This window comes from Mytilus edulis, chromosome 13 (assembly GCF_963676685.1).
Source record: "Mytilus edulis chromosome 13, xbMytEdul2.2, whole genome shotgun sequence".
Lineage (NCBI taxonomy): Eukaryota > Metazoa > Mollusca > Bivalvia > Mytilida > Mytilidae > Mytilus > Mytilus edulis.
Window position 1 is genome coordinate 61,300,390 of NC_092356.1, and position 22,417 is coordinate 61,322,806.

General features: G+C 33.0%; 1 protein-coding gene across 1 annotated transcript; it reads left to right on the plus strand.

Annotated features, from left to right (window-relative positions):
• Window positions 1-444: 444 nt before the first annotated feature.
• Window positions 445-21,537, plus strand: LOC139500021 (uncharacterized). The gene is made up of 5 exons (XM_071288713.1): window positions 445-910; window positions 3,684-3,854; window positions 4,775-4,904; window positions 14,914-15,201; window positions 18,737-21,537. Exons 1-5 carry the CDS (start codon window positions 462-464, stop codon window positions 18,911-18,913), a joined length of 1,215 nt encoding a protein of 404 aa, XP_071144814.1. The 5' UTR covers window positions 445-461; the 3' UTR covers window positions 18,914-21,537.
• Window positions 21,538-22,417: the final 880 nt, after the last annotated feature.

Here is a 22,417-nt window from a genome sequence, read left to right on the forward strand (position 1 = left end):
CAACTTTATCTTTACAAAGTTTGCAGTATCTTTCACTTGCTAAAATTTTTGGTTTGCTATACCTCCCAGTTTCAATTGCAAGTGAATGTGCACTTATTCTAATTTTTGTAAGCAGTGACCTATCATATTTTTTAATATCAAATCTTAAGTAAGCTTTCAAGTCAAATTATGAGCACATTTTACTATAAAATCTTAGTTTACCTGTGTTTATTATGTTTGACTGAGAATAAGCCAAAGGTAAACGGACAGAAAGTTACAGGACAAAAATTCACTGGACATAAATTCACAAATTATTTGTGGACAATTATTTGGATAAGTACGAGAAAGATCTTGAAATAATTAACGACACTGTCACAGTCATATAACATGAAACTAATAATAATTTGTAAACTCCCGCGTTAAATATGTACATCAATTACTAGTTTCTGTCCCTTTGCCGCAAGGTAACTTTCTCATCAACAATGGAATTTGAAGAAACTCTGTCACAGGACGGGTTAGGCATGAGACCAGTATTAAAGCTTGAAAATGAAAACCCTCATAAAGCAAGTCTTCCAAGATCATGCCATGTCAATTTTAAGCACACGAATCGTTGCCGTGAGGGGAGGTATCCCGGTCGAAAACGATCTCGCAAACTTCCCAGCTGCACTACGGCCTGGGATGTTACAGACTTGGATTCTGTTGGTATTTATTATAAAGATAAGCCAGATAAAATGTCGACAATACTTGACATGGTTTACAGTGAATCAGAGATGTTTGGAGGTTTATCTTCAGAACAATCAGAATTTGTTAAAACTCTAGAGAATTCTTTTACTTTCTCATTTGACACCAGTGACTTGCTTGTTTATTCAAGTCAAGGATTAGACATGTTATTAATAGACAGCATCAAAGAAGATGTGAATGATAATGGAAGGTAATAATCCATGAACACAACAGAGCTCTCACTATGGAGAGCAGAGGTGGATTTAGGGGGGGCAGCCCCCCCCCCCCCTTTTTGGGAAATAATTTGGCTGGTTATAAGGGAATCACTGAAGCGTGACTGGAGCGTGCCCCTCTTAGGCCAGTCATTGGCATGGGCCCCCACTAATGAAAATTTCTGGATCCTCCACTGGAGAGTTCTGGACTCCTGTAAATCTTGGTATCGGTAGTCGGTTTCACAAAAAATAAAGTTATGACTAAGTTTTTTTGTAAGCAGACTGGTTTGTTCCTGACTTACAATCAATTTTATTGTAAGTTTTTTTTTGTGAATCTGACTTCTGATCTGTTCTCGCCCAATACACTTTCCCACCCTTCACTGTAAGATTCACACCACACACTTTCGCCCACCAAGTCTGTTCGTATCATTCACCTTTGCACTTAATTTTATTCAAATACCAGTTTAATTATTACAAAATGTAGATAATTTTCTATATATATACAGTACCTAACCAAAAGTATAGGTTACCTGCATTTATTTGCTATATATATATTTATGTTTCATATAAAAACATATTTTTTTTAAAAATATTTTGAAGTCATTTATGGTTGGATTTCTATATTATAAACAATGTGTTAAAAGAAGAAGAATTGTCTAAAGAATATTTGTTAACTTGGCCAGTTTTATTTTCATTTGTTTTTGTTTTCTCTTGATGTACATTGTAAACACAGATAATAAAACTGTACAATTTATATATATATATATAATTAGTCATATGAAACAAGTGACTGGTGAAATAATGTTTATTCAATTTTTGAACCAATGCATGTATTTATCACTTTTTACGCAAACATATCATATAATCATCAATTTTTTCACTGTCTGTTATGATTTAAAAATATGGCTACTAATTATTTATCGTGTTTATAAGCCGTAGTTTACCGATTGTCACCTTATATATGTAGTAAACAATCAACAAAGAAGCATGAATATTGAGCACATGTATAACATGTACAATCAGATAATAGTTTATTTCAATGAGAGATCCATGCGCATTGTGATCACAGGAGTTTTTTTAGGAGATGGGTCATGCTAAGGTCACTTTGCATACGGAAAATATGCTTCCTGGAAGCAAGCAATAAAAAAAAAGTAAACTTTATATGATCTAAATGTGGAGAAATCAAAGAATTCTCTGCAGAAAAAGTATATTTACATACATGTAGGTTTTATAATGAAAACTATCCATTTTAGTTATAAAAAAACATATGCAACCTCTTTATTTTGAGGTTTCATCATGTTCATATGACTGTAATTTGGTTGAAATATATTATAGCAAATTTATGAATAGAAAATAATATTTGTGTTTATGTTCTGAGGAAATGAAACTGATCCGCACAAAAAATCGGTGCATTACGTTTGCGCGCATTACCATTACATTTTTTTGACAGGTAAACTTAGGTAAACTCAGGTAAAATACAGATAATAATACTTATTTATTCATTTATTTGTTTAATTTTTACAATTTTACAAGTATAAGTACCCCTTCCGTTATTCTAAGTCCCCTGCTCACCAACGATGAGGTGGGAGTTGGATTTCGAGCAGGATAAGTCAGTTTTATTATGCACAAGCACTAAATCCTAGAAATATATACAGATAAAAATGTTAAAAGATAGCTGATATAAAGGTAAAAGTACTGATATTACATGATTTTACATGTCTTGGTGTAACTTTACAAACTAACTTTAAGTATTTACTAATTTTAAAATGCGATCACTATTCGTTGAAACACTATTCACTCTTAAATATTCGCAATGAAGTTACATGTATGCCTTAAGCTATAACGGGGTTTATAATGATCATGAGGGGTTTATCATGATGATGATCACTTTATTCAATACATACATGAATATATAATTCGAATTAACAAATAATTTCAAAATTAATAATTGATTAGTCATATTTATTATGAAAAAATATAGTCAATTATGATTTGATTTATTTATCATTGATATTTTTACCTGAGTTTACCTGTAAAATGAATGCACGCAAATGTAATAAAAAGCTGCGCGCAAACGTAAAACATTTTAATCCCCAAATGCGTGCAAACTTAGTGCGCCCCAAAAAATACAAGCATTATGTCATTTGTATGTTAATTATGTATCATTATTACTGCTACTTATCATGTACATGTTTATAAACAGCTAAATTTGGTATTATTATTGTGTGATTAAAAATCATGATTGTTGTTTTATAAACTTCCTTTGATGAAAATACTACCTGAGATTACAAAACTTATGGATGAATTTATCAATCTGTTTATTTAAAAGTCACAATAATATATAGATCTTTAATCTTATATCTTATAACCAGTTTAAAAGAAGTAAAACATAAACATTAATGCGTTACTTCATTATAAAAGTATTATTTATCAATCTGTATTGTCACAATTGGAAACTAAAACAATTACAGGAAAGAATTTATTTGTGTTACATTGTACATGTAGATATGACAAAATCAGGTTGTACTGACACAGACGATTCCAATATACTGTCATCTGACAAACACATATATTTACCACTCCATGATTTATGCGGTTTATATTTACAAATTGTGACTTTGATGAGCGTTGCATGTCTTATTGGCACTCATACCACATCTTCTTATATCTATTATGATAGAACCAACATATTTTTAAAGTATAAGATACATGTATGCCTATTTGGGTGCTAGCCCTATCTAACATGTCTAATTTACACATGTTTAATTTCAGAATTCTGACAAATCTTGGTGAACATTTTATTAGAAATTTGATACTGATGATAAAGTGTTATGATTTTGAAAATGAAGGTAGCTTGAGGAAATATGGCAGAAAATCTGGATCAGAAGCTGTGTTTATAGATTTGTTTACAATATTTGTAAGAATGACTGGTGTTTTAGCAGGGTAGGTACATTTATACAGTACTGTATAAGCTCTAGGTGTATAGATATGCGTATGCAATTTTTGTAAAAATGTCTAATGTATTACCTACATGTAGGTATAAGAAAGAAGATGTGGTATGATTGCCAATGTGAAAACTCTTGAGAAGAGACCAAATTACACAGAAATTAACAACTATAGATCACTGCACGGCCTTCAACAATGAGCAAAGTGGCCATAAGTCCATATGACATAGTCAGCTATAAAATCTGTGTTTACTTTGTACAAAGTTGTAGTTGTATCCTTATTTACTATATAGTATCACCAATATAAATTTTAATCCATTTTGAATTGTGGACCTCCAAACGTTTAAAATTTGATATGGGTTAAAAATGTTCATCAGGTTTAGATAGATCTGTCTGCCCTGAAGGATTCACACACATCAGACAACCTGCTGTTGGGTTGCTGCCCCTGAATTGGTAATTTTAAGGACATTTTTCAGTTTTGAGATATTATCTTGAATTTTATAATAGATAGAGATAGAGATAAACTGTAAACAGCAAAAATGTCAACATGATTAAAATTGTCAATTGACCTTCAGGAGTTATTGCCTTTTAAAGTCTATTTTTCACAATTTTTTGGTAAATTTTTGTAATCTTGTACAAAAATCTTTTCCTCTGAAACTACTCAGTTAGGTTCATTTTGGATAGAGATAATTGTAAACGTCAAGCATGTTCAGTAAAGTAAGGTCTACACACAAGTGACATTGCCAAAACAGAATTTTGTCATGAATTCTATTCTAAATGTTATGGAGTGACGTTAGTTTACTATGCCCTACTGTGCCCTTACAGCCATGACAGCACATATACCAAGGTGAGCAACATCAGCTTTTAGAGCCTCTAGTTATTCTTATATTTATGTTGTATTATTTCCTGTGGTTTCAGTCCAGGTGCAATGTTCAAGTCGACTATGAATATTCTTCAGAAAAGTGTAACAGCAGAACCAGACGTTGTGATTCTTGCTGGAAACATACTTGAAAATCCAAAAGTGGTGTGTGCTGTGTCTGTTGTAGAGGTATGATTCAAAATGGAATTTTCACAAGAAAGGAAAGGTCTTATTTTTAGAAAGTTTAAAAATTGGTAGCCATTTTTAAATTGGTATAGAAACCATGTGAGCAATATGTACTCTTTACAGTAAATCTTTTAGAAAAAACATGTACAATGTACTAACGGGTGATAAAAAAACACCAAAATCATTGAAGACATACTATATACAGTCATGCAGTTTCATTTCCCACGACACCCTTTGAGTTCTCAATACACCCAAACTGTTTTCGATCAAGCCCAGAGTATGCTGTCAATTTCCATTTGTTTAGCTCACCTGTCCAAAGGGCCAAGTGAGATTTTCTAACCACTTGGCGTCAGTCATCCTTCGTTGTTAACTTTTACAAAAATCTTCTCCTCTGAACGCTGAACTTGGCCACAATCATCATTTGGATATCTAGTTTAAAAAAAAATTATCTGGTGACCAAGCCAACTTACCAAAATGGCCCCTATGTCTAAAAATAGAACAATGGGGTAAAATGTAGATTTTGGCTTATATCTCTGAAATCAAAGCGTTTAGAGCAAATATGACATGCGGTAAAATTATTTATTAGGTCGTTACCTATCTGCCTTGAAATTTTCAGATGAATTGGACATCCTGTTGTTAGGTTGCTACCCCTAAATTAATTATTTTAAGACATGTTTGTCGTTTTTGGTTATTAGCTTGGATTTTATTATAGATAGAGATAAACTGTAAACAAGCAATAATGTTCAGCAAAGTAAGATCTACAAATAAATCAACATCAGTGAAAAAACTATGTGAATTAAGTTTTATATCCTACACTGAATTTTTGATGTCACCCTAAGTCAACATGACCAAAATAGTCAATTGACCCCTTAAGAAGTTATTGCCCTTTATAGTAAATTTTTATCAAAAATTTTCATAAATTTTGTAAATTTTTACGAAATATTTTCCACTGAAACTACTGGGCCATGTTCATTATAGATAGAGATAATTATAAGCATCAAGAATGTTCAGTAATGTAAGATATATATACAAACACATCACTATCACCAAAACACAATTTTGTCATGAAACCATCTGTGTCCTTTGTTTAATATGCACATAGACCAAGGTGAGCAATTCAGGCTCTTTAGAGCCTCTAGTTTTTAACCTAAAGCCCAAGACGAGTACACAATTTTTTTGCGATTTTAATTTGAAGTTTTTCCATGTTCAGGGTCCCCCTTAACCACTCTCTATATCTTGGCTTCAAGAAAAACCAACAACAGTCAACTAAACATACATGAAACACTACACAGTAAAAATACAGGTTGAGCAACAGTAACCTAAAAAGGTGAACCCTTGCTTAAAGGTCAGCAGTTACTGCTTCTCTAATGAATATATCTCATTATTCTTGCTAAATTCAATTCTGTCATGTCTGTGTTTCTATTGACCCTAAACCACAAAATTAAATATGATAGAAAGAAATGTGAATACATTGCCAACATTTTAAGCTCACCTGGCCCAAAGGGCCAAGTGAACTTTTCCCATCACTTTGCGTCCGGCTTCCGTCATCGTTAACTTTTACAAAAATCTTCTCCTCTGAAACTCCTGGGCCAAATTAAATCAAATTTGGCCACAATCATCATTGGGGTATCTTGTTTTAAAAATGTGTCCAATGACCGGGCCAACCAACCAATATAGGGGCCATGGCTAAAAATAGAACATAGGGGGAAAATGCAGTTGTTGGCTTATAACTTAAAAACCAAAGCATTTAGAGCAAATCTGACAAGGTAAAATTGTTTATCAGGTCAAGATCTATCTGCCCTGAAATTTTCAGATGAATCAGACAACCCGTTGTTGGATTGCTGCCCCTAAATTGGTAATTTTAAGGAAATTTTACTGTTTTGGGTTATCATCTTGAATATTATTATAGATAGAGATAAACTGTATAGAGCAATAATGTTCAGCAAAGTAAGATTTACAAAAAAGGCAACATGACCGAAATGGCTAGTTGACCCCTTTAGGAGTTATTGCCCTTTTTAGTCAATTTTTAAACATTTTTCGTAAATCTTAGTTATTTGTACAAAAATCTTCTCCTCTGAAAGGGCCAAATTAATCCAAACATGGCCACAATCATTCTTGGGGTATTTAGTTTAAAAAATGTGTCCAGTGAACTGGCCATTCAACCATGATGGCCACCACAGCTTAAAATAGAACATAGGGGTAAAATGCATTTTTTGGCTTATAACTCAATAATCAAAGCATTTAGAGCAAATCTGACGGGGTTTAATTGTCCATTAGGTCAAGATCTATCTGCCCTGAAATTTTCAGATAAATCAGACAACCTTTTGTTGGGTTGCTGTCCCTGAACTGTCAATTTTAAGGAAATGTTACTGTTTTTGGTTATTATCTTGAATATTATTATAGATAGAGATAAACTGTAAACAACATAATGTTCAGCAAAGTAAGATGTACAAATAAATCAACGTGACCGATATGGCCAATTGCACCCTTAAGGAGTTATTGTCCTTTATAGTCAATTTTTAACAATTTTCATTAAATTTGTAAATTTTCACTAACATTTTCCACTGAAACTACTGGACCAAGTTCATTATAGATAAAGATAATTGTAAGAAGCTAGAATGTTCAGTAAAGTAAGATGTACAAACACATCACCATCACCAAAACACAATTTTGTCATGAATCCATCTGCCTCCTTTGTTTAATATTCACATAGACCAAGGTGAGCGACACAGGCTCTTTAAAGCCTCTAGCTTTTTAGTATGGGTGATTTAGTTAGGTAAGTTTCATTAATATTTTTATTTCAGCTTTAACAAAGTTTTACTACTTTAACTATGAAATGAAAAAAAATACCACTTTGTAAATTTTTTATATATGTCTAAAACTTGTGCTTTTCTTGTTACCCTAATCAGGAATACTCAAAACTAAGAATGTTAAAGCAGAGTGTATAAAAATATTTTAATACAGTTGTCCCCTACTTTGCATACTGTGAAAGTACTTTAATTCGTGGGTATCAATTTTCGTGGTTTGAGCAATATTTACATGTTCGTGGGTTTTTAAATTCGTGGATTTTAGTTTTCTAATAAAATAATTGAAGAAATTAAAGCCTTTAGACGCGAAGATTACAAATAGTCTGGATTGAAGGAAACTGCAAAGTAAACATTGACCCATGTAAATCCTAGTGAGAACACTTATTAACCCAAGATAAAATGATCAACAGATTAAAGACCATCAAAGGTGTTAATAGGCCATAAACATGTTACCTAAAGAAAACAGCAACATAAACAAATGCTTTAAATGTATCTTAAATTGTCAAATGATTTTTAGGCAGTTAAGCTGCCTTATGCGAGCACCCTAGATTTGTGTGCTACCCAATAGATGCTGAAATGTGTGTCATTGTTATTATCTAGCTGGATGTTATGTTATTTATAATTAATTGGACAGTTTTTTCATACTTTTTTATTCTTGATTACAAAACATATGACCAGAAAAAACTTAAATGATTGTCGATTTATCCAACAGTTTTGAAGTTCCACCTAGGAAGTAGGGCACATTAGGAATCTTTATGTAGTTTATTATCCCCTGAGATTTTGGCTAAGCTGTCAAAGAACAAACGTATGAAATGTTTAGTTGCCGAAAATCTCTAAAGACAAGTAGTTTAGATTTCCCAAATGGCAAAAAGCGTAGGAATATTGTGTGTCGTCAATACGTAGTCAACTACGTCAGTAGTCTAAAAATAGGTTTCACTGTTCATGCTGTTGGCGGCAATTTTAAATTATAAGACGAAATTGTTGTATCTTTTCAATTTGGAGGAGGGGTTCAAATAAGCGGTTGTCGATTTCTGTGACCTCCCACTTTTGCAGTCGGACTTTCGACTTGGTTACTAGCTACGCTCCACATGCCCTGGTCAAATTGGCACCCATAGCAAAAGTCAAATCGGCACCTGGTTAAATTGGCATCTAGTCAAATCGGCACCTATTTAAAGTCAAATCAGCATCCAATAATATTTGATGTAATATATGGGACTGGGACTATTATGCTAAGTTATTTATTTAAGTATCCTAGCATAAAAGTCTAAGATATATATAAATAATTCTAAAAATGTATAAATTCGATCGTGATCTATTTTGGGGGTTGGATTTTATCATGCATTACACATGTTACATGTTAAAAAGCATCAAGCAGTTAAAATACAAAAGTTAATTATTTAAATCGACCAGTTGCCGATTTAACCATGTGCCGGTTTGACTAGAATTCGCCCGACTTGAGAGAAAAAAAAAAAATAACTTTGCAAACTTTTTAACAAAGTCTCCTAATAAACGATCTCAAGACTTGTTTTTAGCATTATTATTCATGACAGCGATGTTCAATTTATTCAACCTCTAACTTTATACAGAAAATCGCCGACAAAGATTGTGTGAATCGTATCTGACAAAAACAACATTGAAAACAAAACGGCTGACGTGAGAAGAAAATTACAATATCGAATCCGATTCCGGAAGCGGATATGGGTAATTCCGGGTTTTGGCTATCAACTTTTAATAAAATCAGACAGATGACAAAATACATCTTTGCATTGTAAATAAATATAAAGACTAGAATTGAAAACCATAGGATATAAGTGAAAGAATGAAAAAACAGAAAATATTTTGTACTGAAAGTCAAAATATTTTTTGACAAATTTTACTGTGAATCCGATACAGTGTGAGTCTTTGTGACAGCTAGGAACAGTATATCTAACAATGTATATGGTCCTGGTGACAGTATAATTTTTCTTTATCAGTGATAAATGTTGGTAATGCAAGTTAGATGCTTTTAAAGTGTAAACATTTACTGCAATTTCAATGGGTATGTTTTTACCAATTTTTATGGATCAGTTGAAATAGCTGGAAGTTTCTTTTTTTACACATAAAGTGCAACTAGATTATATGATATCTGAATGTAAGCAAATCATATGATATGTATGTGGAGTCCTTTGGGACACTTTACCCCCTCCTGTTTAATAACTTTGAAACGGATTAGATCCCCACCTCTCAGCACATATACATTCATGTATGGGACTATATAGCTAATCAAATGAAATACAGGAGGAGTCCTTGGGGTCACCCCACCCTCCTGTTTGGGAACTTTGAAACAGTCGATATCCCCAACCTGAACCATATATATTTATGTATGGGACAATATGATAAATCAAATGAAATATAGGGAAGTCCCTGTGTGTCATCCCACCCCTCCTATTTGAGAACTTGGAAACGGTCGAGATCCCCTCCCCTAAACCATATATTCATGTATGGAACAATATAACAAATCATATGAAATATAGGTGGAGTTCGTGGGGCCACTCTATCCCTTCCTGTTTGTGAATTTGAAAACGGTTGAGATCCCCATCCATAAACCATATATATTCATGAATTGGACAATATAACAAATCAAATGAATTATAGGGGAGTCCCTAGGGTCACTGCACCCTCCTGTTTGAGAACTTGGAAACAGTCGAGATCCTCACCCCTGAACCATATATACTCGTGTATGGGACTAAATAACAAATCCAATAAAATATAGGGGGAGTCCTTGCGGTCACCCCACCACTCCTGTTGTTTCAGAACTTGTAAACAGTCGAGATCTCCACCTTTAAATTAAACCATATATTTTTATGTATGGGACAAGAGAACTTATCAAATGAAATATAGGGAGAGTCCTGAGTGTCACTCTACCCAATCCTGTTTGATAACTTGGAAACAGATGAGATCTCCACCCCTCAACCATATATATTCATGTATTGGACGATATAACAAATCAAATAAAATATAGGGGAAGTCACTGGGGCCCCCCACCCCTCCTGTTTGAAAAATTTATAACAGTCGAGATCCCCATCCCCTAAACAATATATATTCATGTATGGGACAATATAAAAAATCAAATGAAAAATAGGGGTAGTCCCTAGGGTCACCCCACACCCTCGTGTGTGTGTTTTGAGAAACTGTAAAAGATTGAAATACCATCTTCTAAACCATATTCATTTCATTCCTGTTTGTCATTTCAAAAAGATTGAATGACATACAAGGTCAATCTCAAAGACGTAACATATGCATTTCACTTTGCTAGACCTAAGATTTACCTAACACCTGTCATTTTATTCCAACATTAGACATCATGGACTTAGGGTGAATGTGGGAGTCATTTACATTTACTATGGACAGGTCAGACCTCACCATTGATCCCTGTAGTAGTAAACATTTGTCTAGTTTGTCTCATAGCTTTTATTCATACTTTTACAAGCTCGTACTACAGTCAACTAATACGAACAATTACGATCAACTAGAAGAACTGCAATCATTGCGAATTTGTACCACTGCTGACTCAAGACTCATGACCACGAAAAAATATATACTTGATATATGCGTTGCTATTGAAAACCGTGATAAAATATGAATTATTTGCCTTAATGATTATTTCATTAAATGAACAGAAATGTACAATTATATATGAATGTTTAATGTTTGTTCTTTTAAATCTTAAAAAAAAACATTTAAGGTAAAGGAACAGTAAATGGGCTATGTCGCAGATTTTGCTAAAAAAAAGATTGCATACAACCTTGGCTCGTTGAACTACAACTGAAAATCGAAAAAAATAATACATTTATCTCTTTTATTATCTGAAAAATTGCAGATTCATTTCTTTGAATATGGGTGAATATTTGTATAGAAAGCACATAAAATCGGCGAAAAACCTTCTAAAATTTGAAAAAAATAATACATTTATCTCTTTTATTATCTGAAAAATTGCAGATTGATTTCTTTGAATATGGGTGAATATTTGTATAGAAAGCACATAAAATCGGCGAAAAACCTTTTGTCTTAAAATCACCAAACCTCTAATTCTACTCCATAGATTTTTCTTAAAAAGCTATATATTGTTGACACATAAATTTCTGTTTTAATGATATAAAATAATCATAGGGTCACCGACTTCGTTTTTTGTCTAATAATCAATTTGTTACCTTGTTGGTAGTGAAAAACGTTAAAAATCAACGTTTTACGGCCTGCAACGCGATAACGTTACGATTATTTCGACGTTTTGTTGGATTTTTTTCACAAATAATACAACTTTGAATGATGTATACCGTAAAAACGAAGTCGGTGACCCTATCTTTATTTTGCATCATTATAACGGAAATTTATGTATCAACAACATATAGTTTTTTAAGAAAAATCTATGGAGTAGAATTAGAGATTTGACGATTTCAAGACAAATTTTAGAAGGGTTTTCGCCGATTTTATGTGCTTTCTATACAAATGTTCACCCATTTTGTAAGAATTCAATCAGTAATATTTCAAATGATAATTGAGATAAATGCATTATTATTTCAATTTTCAGTTGAAATTCTTCGAGTCAGAGTTGTATGCCAAAATTGACTGAAATCTAAGAAATAGCCCATTTACTGTAACTTGACCTTAAGCAACATTGCCGCAGTTTTCATTATTATGTTTGCCTTGCATTGGTTTTTGGTTAACTGACTACAGTGCTTTCGGCGTTTTGATTGTCATAATGAAGCCCAGCATGAAATTATCATTTCCCATGTGTACGAAAACTATGAGGATGTAAGGTGAATTCGAACACTTTAATATCATACATTGTTATAATAGCATATCAATACCGGAAATCTGACTTTCATCATCAAGATTGTTTTTTATGAGAATTAAAAGATCTAAAGTTGTACAGTTTAGGTTATTAAAGATTAAATGAGTATAATCTTGCATGCAGGTGTAGTTATGTGACTGCTATTACAGTATTCTCCGATTTGGCGTTATTCAATACATTTTTTAGATCATATCAGTAGTCAAACCTACATAAGGATCTTTCTTGTCTTGATTTGGACAATGATTGTTTTATTTCTGATTTTCGTTGGACACTTAAATTCGTGGATACAGTCATCCACGAAAACCACGAAAATTGGTACCTCACGAATAAAAGTACTTTCACAGTATATTTTTTTTCTGTCCAAATGCAATATAACTAAACATATTTCTTAGAAACTTTTATAAATATCTTATACCATGTATACAGGCATGTAGCTATATAGGCTAACTCAATTTTCAATATACCTTAAATTTACATTGCACTAGAACACACCCGTGATATCGCGGTCCGTGACTGAATTTAAGTATCTAACTATGCGCAAGACTTATTTTTGTATTAGTATTGTCATCTGATAAAGTCATGCCGATTATAAGATAGTTATCACAGTTTTCTCTGCTTTCAAATCTTTCTGTTTGACCCGTCTAACTGGAACTGATCAATTATTGGTAATATTAATTATTTGGAAAAACAAAACGTCCTGGGATGGAGTATTTTTTTTAATCAACAGCATTGTCCTATATCAGTTATAAATAAAGTTGAATTCTTTGATTCGCTGTTTTACTTCATACCCGCCTGAGACTACTATAACACATAGTAGTCTCAGTGCCCGCTAACAAATTGAAAACTGTACCTATACGCCTTATTTTTAGTATTCGTATTGTTATCTTATAAAGTCTTACTGATTAAAATACTACAATAGGTAACAATTTGACAATTTAGTAGTGTCAACCCTGTGATTATGACCCGTGTATATAGCATATCCTGAATACACCGTTTGGTGGTGCGCCTGTCAAATGCGGAACGTACAGATAAGGTAATAGGTAACAGATGAATATACTATTGGTATCGGTATCGGATTCGACCCGGAACTTCTTAATTATTGGCAATATTAATTACGTGGAAAACAAAAGGGCCTGGAGTGGTGTAATTTTTAATCTACACCTTTGTACTATATTAGTTATATATAAAGTTGAATTCTTTGATTCGTCGTTTTTACGTGATGACGGCTGACAAATTGGACCTCGTAATTTTAGTATTATAGATAGCTCTTTAAAATAAATATTTCTGCACAATTTGTTTTAAAATGCTAGACATTGCTGAAATCAAGCTAAAATGTCAATTTTGTGACAATCCTTGAAGAAATCAAATGAAGAAAAATGAGAATGCAATTCAATGCAATTTTTTCCAATCAGCATAACTTTTTATGGCCCATTCATGGGCATTATGTTTTCTGGTTTGTGCGTCTGTCCGTCTATTCAACTGTCTGTGCATCCGTTCATCCCGCTTCAGGTTAAAGTTTTTGGTCGAGGTAGTTTTTGATGAAGTTGAAACCCAATCAAGTTGAAACTAAGTTTTAATTTTAATGCCAAATTAGAGATTTTCCCCCATTTTCACGGTCCACTGAACATAGAAAATGACAGAGTGGATGGGGCATTTGTGTACTGGGGACACATTGTTGTTTGAAAAAAGTTGATTGGCACTGATATTTTTTTAACATGTCCCACACATTGCTGATATAAACCTTTGGTGTAAACTTGATGATATTTGGCAAGAACTATTCATGTTGAGAGCACTAACAATACTATTTTTGTGTAATTAATATTTCCGAGAGCATAACTCTTTCAAAAGCAGTTGGTTGGCACTAATTTTAAAACCTGTCTGAGACATTGCTTATATAACCCTTTGATATAAATTGCATAAAATCTGACAAGAGTTGTACATGTCAGAGCGCTTACAAGATCAGACAACATTAACTGGGTAATTTTACGTCCCTTAAAACATGTCCTGTGTGGGACATAAAAGGACCTTATAAGAAAAGCAATGCATATTACATACAAATAATGTTAACTTTCAAATAGTGTTATAAGAAAAGCAATGCATGTTAAACTTCCAGAGCACACGAGATCACCCCTAGTTTTTGGTGGGGTTCGTGTTGTTTATTCTTCAGTTTTCTATGTTGTGTCATGTGTACTATTGTTTGTCTGTTTGTCTTTTTTATTTTTAGCCATGGCGTTGTCAGGTTGTTTTTAGATTTATGAGTTTGACTGTCCCTTTGGTATCTTTCCTCCCTCTTTTACATACAAATAATGCTAACTTTCAGATAGTGTTTTAAGAAAAGCAATGCATGTTACATACACATAATGTTAACTTTCAGATACAATGTGTGGAGAAAGGTATGAGTTATTGTCAGAAAAGCAGACAGAAAGATCCTGAAACATCATCATCACTATCATCATCATCATTATCAAGTGATAGTGAACACTCAGATAATGATGAGAAACCTGTTCATGATCAACCAGATATTTTCAAAAGAATTCCCTCAAAACTTTTAGCACAGCATGGTGGACAGCTTCTAGTTCTTTCTCAGCTATATACTGGTCAGCATTTCACCAAGGATAAGATAAAAAAGCTAATTCCTGGAATTATTGTCATGGGAACCCAGGTAAGAGGTTTATAGAAGTAAAAAAAAAGTAGCTATGATCAATCCACTGATATTGATAAAAACGTGGGGTATACTGTTTTACTTCTGTCTCACTCTGTCTGTCTGTCTGTCTGTCCCAGGTATATTTTTCGTCACATCTCATCAGGAACGATATAATTTTAAGGAATTTCTGAAATTTGATTTCAGGGTCAGCTATACCGTATGATGTGTTTTCAGATTAATCCCTCAACAACTTTCTGGGCTGGTGTAGGTATCATCCGTGAGCAGTAGCTCTCAGTTTTACTTGTTTTTTTTAGCTCACCTGGCCCGAAGGGCCAAGTGAGCTTTTCTCATCACTTGGCGTCCGGCGTCCGTCGTCCTGCGTCCGTCGTCGTTAACTTTTACAAAAATCTTCTCCTCTGAAACTGCTGGGCCAAATTAATCCAAACCTGGCCATAATCATCTTTGGGGTATCTAGTTTACAAATTGTGTGGCGTGACCCCGCCAACCAACCAAGATGGCCGCCACGGCTAAAAATAGAACATAGGGGTAAAATGCAGTTTTTGGCTTATAACTCAAAAACCAAAGCATTTAGAGCAAATCTGACATGGGATATAAATGTTCATCAGGTCAAGATCTATCTGCCCTGAAATTTTCAGATGAATCAGACAACCAGTTGTTGGGTTGCTGCCCCTAAATTGGTAATTTTAATGAAATTTTGCTGTTTTTGGTTATTATCTTGAATATTATTATAGATAGAGATAAACTGTAAACAGCAATAATGTTCAGCAAAGTAAGATTTACAAATAAGTTAACATGACGGAAATGGTCAAATGACCCCTTTAGGAGTTATTGCCCTTTATAGTAAATTTTTAACCATTTTTTGTAGATCTTAGTTATCTTTTACAAAAATCTTCTCCTCTGAAACTGCTGGGCCAAATTAATCCTAACTTGGCCATAATCATCATTTGGGTATCTTGTTTAGAAATTGTGTGGCGTGACCCCGCCAACCAACCAAGATGGCCGCCACGGCTAAAAATAGAACATAGGGGTAAAATGCAGTTTTTGGCTTATAACTCAAAAACCAAAGCATTTAGAGCAAATCTGACATGGGGTAAACATGTTCATCAGGTCAAAATCTATCTGCCCTGAATTTTTCAGGTGAATCGGACAACCTGTTGTTGGGTTGCTGCCCCTAAATTGGTAATTTTAAGGAAATTTTCCCGTTTTTGGTTATTATCTTGAATATTATTATAGATAGAGATAAACTGTAAACAGCAATAATGTTCAGCAAAGTAAGATTTACAAATAAGTTAACATGACCGAAATGGTCAGTTGACCCCTTTAGGAGTTATTTCCCTTTAAAGTCAATTTTTAGCAATTTTTTGTAAATCTTAGTTATCTTTTACAAAAATCTTCTCCTCTGATAATACGTGGCCAAATTAAACCAAACTTGGCCACAATCATCATTTGGGTATTTAGTTTTAAAAATGTGTGGCGTGACCCGGTCAACTTACCATGATGGCCGCCATGGCTAAAAGTAGAACATAGGGGTAAAATTCAGTTTTTGGCTTATAACTCAAAAACCTAGGCATTTAAAGCAAATGTGACATGAAGAAAAATTGTTTATTAAGTAAAAATATATCTGCCCTGAAATTTTCAGATGAATCAGACAACCTGTTGTTGGGTTGCTGCCCCTGAAATGGTAATTTTAAGGAAATTTTGCTGTTTTCGGTTATTATCTTGAATATTATTATAGATAGAGATAAACTTTAAAATACAATAAATGTTGGCAAAGTAAGATCTATAAATAAGTCTACATGACCGAAATTGTCAGTTGACCCCTTTAAGAGTTATTGCCCTTTATAGTCAAGTTTTAACCATTTTTTCGTTAATCTTAGTAATCATTTACAAAAGTCTTCTCTGAAACTACTAGGCCAAGTTAATTATAGATAGAGATAATTGTGAGCAGTTAGAATGTTCAGTAAAGTAAGATGAACAAACACATCACCATCACCAAAACACAATTTTGTCATGAATCCATCTACGTCCTTTGTTTAATATTCACAAAAACCAAGGTGAGCGACACAGGCTCTTTAGAGCCTCTAATTTATAAATTTATAAACTAATTTAACCTCCCCATGTCAAAATGGACCTGTCCAAAGTAAGGAAATGTTTTGTTAGTATACATATCCATGTGAATAGTTGAGATGAACTTTATATAATGTTGCTTAGTCTACCCATTATTTTCTTGCATGAACTGAATTGCGTAAATTGCAACACATCAGGATGGTGTTTCGTTTGTGACTTCAGCCACCTGACCTATTTAGTTTGTCTCAACCAAATGTTTCACAGTTCTTGAGTTATGTCCCTTTATATATGTGAACATTTGTCAAATTTGCAGTTCTGCAATTAAACTTTATTTTTCCGCAACCAAATATTATGAAACTTATACACAATGCTTATTACCACAAAACACAGATCAAGATTGAATTTGGGTGGTCTTACTTTCACAGTTCATGAGTTATTTCCCTTTATAAATGGGAAAATTGTCAAATTTACAGTTTTGATAATCTTTCTGCCTTAACCAAACTTTATGACATTTAACAGGCTTAAACACAATACTTTTTATGCCCCACCTACGATAGTAGAGGGGCATTATGTTTTCTGGTTTGTGCGTCCGTTCGTCCGTCTGTTCGTCCGTCCGTCTGTCTGTCCGTCCGTCTGTTCGTTCGTCCGTCTGTCCCGCTTCAGGTTAAAGTTTTTGGTCAAGGTAGTTTTTGATGAAGTTGAAGTCCAATCAACTTGAAACTTAGTACACATGTTCCCTATAATATTATCTTTCTAATTTTAATGCCTTATTATATTTTTTATCCAATTTCACGATCCATTGAACATGGAAAATGATAGTGCGAGTGGGGCATCCGTATGCTTTGGGCACATTCTTGTTACCATCAAAATTAGATGAAATAGTAATTTGGATGGCTTCACTTTCACTTCTCTCAAATTAAATCCCCATTTACAATAAGGAAACAAAATCTTAATTTGCAGTTTCTTCACTCTAACATAAGTTTGCCTTATGTCACTTTTGTCATTCTTATGTTATGTCCCATTGTAAATTGAAAAAATGCAAAATTTGCTGTATGTGTTTCAAGCAGGGACATCAATGTCCTTTGGAAACATTCTTTATTTATTTTGTAAAGAGAAATAAAAGAGCTTGTTACTTCATATTTTATATAATATTCTGTATAGTTTGAAGTTTCAGTCTTGCCCTTAGATAATGAATTGTTTTAAAGTTCAAGTAAAATAATAGAAAGAATCTGTCAACAGCTAAAATGATCAGCAATACAAGATTTACAAAATTGCAAATATGACTTATACAATCAAGTAAGGGCTGTTCCATTAAAACATACATGGTACCCCTGGAAGGCTCTTTAAAAAGTGACCACAGTGACCATCCATAGAAGCAATTTAAGAGTCCTGCATAGCCATACATTTAAATTTAAGTATGAACAAGATAAATGCTCTAAATACTTTTAATTATTTGTGCTTTCAGGTGACTTTTACATTACTTGAGTACAGTGTTAACCATATGAAAGATTTATTCTTAAATAATGTAAATAGAAAAGAAAGAAGCTACATATATTACACAGAGCCAATGGATTACCTCAAGAAGGACGATCGTAATTTATTGTTTGAATCCATTGTGAGGTTGAGTAATGTCAAACACTGATTCAAAGTGTCAATTGTGAGGTTGAGTAATGGTCAAACACTGATTTAAAGTGTCAATTGTGAGGTTGAGTAATGACAAACACTGATTCAAATTGTCAATTGTGAGGTTGAATTATGTCGACACTGATTCAAAGTGTCAATTGTGAGGTTGAGTAATGTCAAACACTGATTCAAAGTGTATAATCAGTTTACCCTGAGAAACAAAAATCCAAGATATGATGGCGTCTCATTGAGGAACATGGCCTAAAAAGTGTACAATCAGTTTACCCTGAGGAACAAAAATCCAAGATATGATGACTTCACATTGAGGAACATGGCCTAAAAAGTGTACAATCACTTTACCCTGAGGAACAAAAATCCAAGATATAATGACTTCACATCACATTGAGGAACATGGCCTAAAAAAATACATAAACATACATGTGTAATTGGTGAACATGGGATCTATATATACATTAGCATCAGTTCGGGAACAAAGACTCAAGATATCATGACATAATATTGAGAAACACAACCCAAAAACATAACAACAAATGATTGAGCAATATGGATCCAATTGCATAACCTTTAGAAACGAAAATACAAGATATCATGACTTTTAAAAAGGAGAAATATTGCATCCTATTAACATAAAATTAAGAAATATGGATCCTATTACAGCATCATATTAAACCTTAGAGAACAAAGATCCAAGATATCATGATGTCATATTGAGAAATATTGCCTCCAGCAATAATTAACATGGATCCTATGTATACAAAAGCTTAATCTTCAGGAACAAAAATCCAATATACAGTACAATTTGTGACATCCTCTTAGTTATGTCCACCCTCTTGCATGGTCAACATCCAATGGTGAATATTTATTGGGGTATTCAATCTTGAGATGTTGGCCATTTATTGGGGGTAAAAAAACATAGGTTGATGTTTTATCTAATTATGTTACCTGTAAAAATCAATTAGGGTTGAAGTTTTCAGCTGGTATGGTACATTAATATTTACCTGTACAGGTAACTAAGGTTTCTTTTAAAATTGACATTTTACCTTTTTTTGCAAATGAAGAATAAAATATTGTTTTAGTCTGTTAATTTATTATTGTCTTTAATTAAATTTTATTTTTTTATTTTTAATTGTTTTGTTTTTCATTTTTGTATGATTTGTTTCTTACTGTTTTGTTTCTTATTCTTCTTAGTAAGAATCTTAAGTAGAAATGGCAAAAAGTCAAAGATAACGTTATTGATTAGCATTTGAAATAAACAGACTTTTAATAATTGTTTTTTAAGTAAAAATTTTATATAAATGTACATGATGTACATTGTATTCAATTGTCTGTTAACATTTTTAAATGAGATATTACCATTTGGTTCTGTTGTCAAAGTTAAGTTTTTGAGTTTTTGGTCTTTTTTTTCTAATACTATATGCAATAGGTCAACTATATTAGGTGTATCAAAATATTTTATGATCTATATGTCAGTCACACAGGTTTTATTTGACCCCTTTTTCACGGTTCATTGCTAAGAGTATTTGTGTTTTCGTCTGTTTTCTTAATTCATAAGCAATATGTCAACAATACATGTCTGCCTGGCATGATCCATCTGCACTTGACTTCATTTTCATGGTTCAATGATCAATGTTTTGTTTTTTGGTTAATGTTGAGTATATGTAAGTGTAATAAAGCTTTATTTTTAGGACTATCAACATAATATCAATGATAAGTAAAGAAGGCGAGACATTTCAGCGTGTGCACTCTTGTTTATGCTTTATAATTTATACAATTTGGAATTTGGAAATCATTGTTAATTTAAATATATATATCAAACTCTTATTAGAAACTTTGCCACAATTGAGTTTATATATCTCTGGTAATTAACCATCAGAACTCTTAAAAATCTCGTCTCTTTATTTGCACCCGTGAAGACCCCTTTTACAATATACAACCACATACATTGCATCATATTTAATCAACTATAGAACTATATACTTTTCACTTGTATTTTAATAATTAAATTACAGATTACTTCGAAAGTCAATAAGGAAATTAAAATAAATTAAGTTATTATAGACGAAACAATATCTAATCAAATATGAAATGATAACATGCGAGGCTAAATTAACAATGTACGTCCTGCGTTTCATATCCTATTGCATTAAATGTTCATATGTTATTGTGTTATCAAATGCACCAAATTGTGTGGACATAACATACTCGTGATGATAAATATATCATATAGATCTTCAAAATGTCCAATGAATTAATAATGTCCTATTTCCTGTTGTTATTAAATTAATTTAGCGTAATGTTTTATATATAGCAACTAAAACTGATTACTATAAATACTTGATCGCAAAACGATTCAACACAATTAATCTCTCTCCTCATAACTAAATCTCGGTGAGTTATCTTAAGTTACTTTGATTTTGATTTGATAATCTTTTGACATCATTACATGTTCTGATGTGTACAATCTGTATCAGAGAGACTAATCCAATTTTTTTATTTCTACCTAGAAATTTACAAAACATATTTACAGCTTTTTTCATATGTATTAGTCATATGTGCACGTCGTTCAATTTCTTAAAATTGTATATACTGACACATAATAACTTAAGATTAAAAAAATAAAAATACCGAACTCAAAGGAAAATTTCAAGCGGAAAGATCGTTATCATTATTAATGGCAAAATCAAAAGCTTTAATATACCGAACGAATGAAAAATAACTATCATATTCTTAATTTGGTACAGAAATTTTCTATGTAGAAAATGGATGTTCAACCTAGGTGCATAGCTAAACGTTTTACCTGTATGGCAGTTGCATAAAGTTTCATTACATTGGCAATGAAGTGTGAGCAAACTAAATACTGAGTAAAGACGTCATAAGGTTTGGTGCAACCATCAAGTGGGCTCCTGGTGTATAATCGTGACGTGGGATTGGCCGATCGTTTGTAAGAGTGAAAAAGCAAGCGTTATCAATAAAAAAAAACAATAAGCGCGGGGTCAGGATTAAACACTCCTTCCACAATTGAGACGCCCAGTCAATATTGTGTTATAATTGTAATGCTTTATGCCCGCGTCACACTGTCCCGATTTTTATATACGATGGAAACCCGAATGCAAAAATTGTAAGTTCGTACGAAGTTGGTCCCGATCTCGTTAAAATACCAAAAAGTGACCGAAGCTAGTACGATGAATAACGAAGTCTATACGATGGTGCCGAAATTATATACGATAGCAAAAGATGGACATACGAAGGTTAACCGAAGACGGAAATTGAAGCTTCATATCTCAGCCGAAGCCTACACGATGGATTACGAAGGCTACACGATGGATTACGATGATGGCGCGATGGCAATACGATGTCTCAAATACGTTCTACCTGTTTTGAACTTTTTTATGATACGAACAGAATTTCGACAACATATCGTTTCTCTACAAGTCTACCATGCATGGCGGGAAATCGATCTTTTTGTCTTATTCTTATAAACTTAGTTTATTATCCCCTCGCC

Coding starts and splice junctions, on each gene's coding strand:
- LOC139500021 (XM_071288713.1), top strand. CDS start 462: ATGGAATTTGAAGAAACTCTGTCACAGGACGGGTTAGGCATGAGACCA. Junction 911..3,683: donor GATGTGAATGATAATGGAAG/GTAATAATCCAT, acceptor GTTTAATTTCAG/AATTCTGACAAATCTTGGTG. Junction 3,855..4,774: donor ATGACTGGTGTTTTAGCAGG/GTAGGTACATTT, acceptor CTGTGGTTTCAG/TCCAGGTGCAATGTTCAAGT.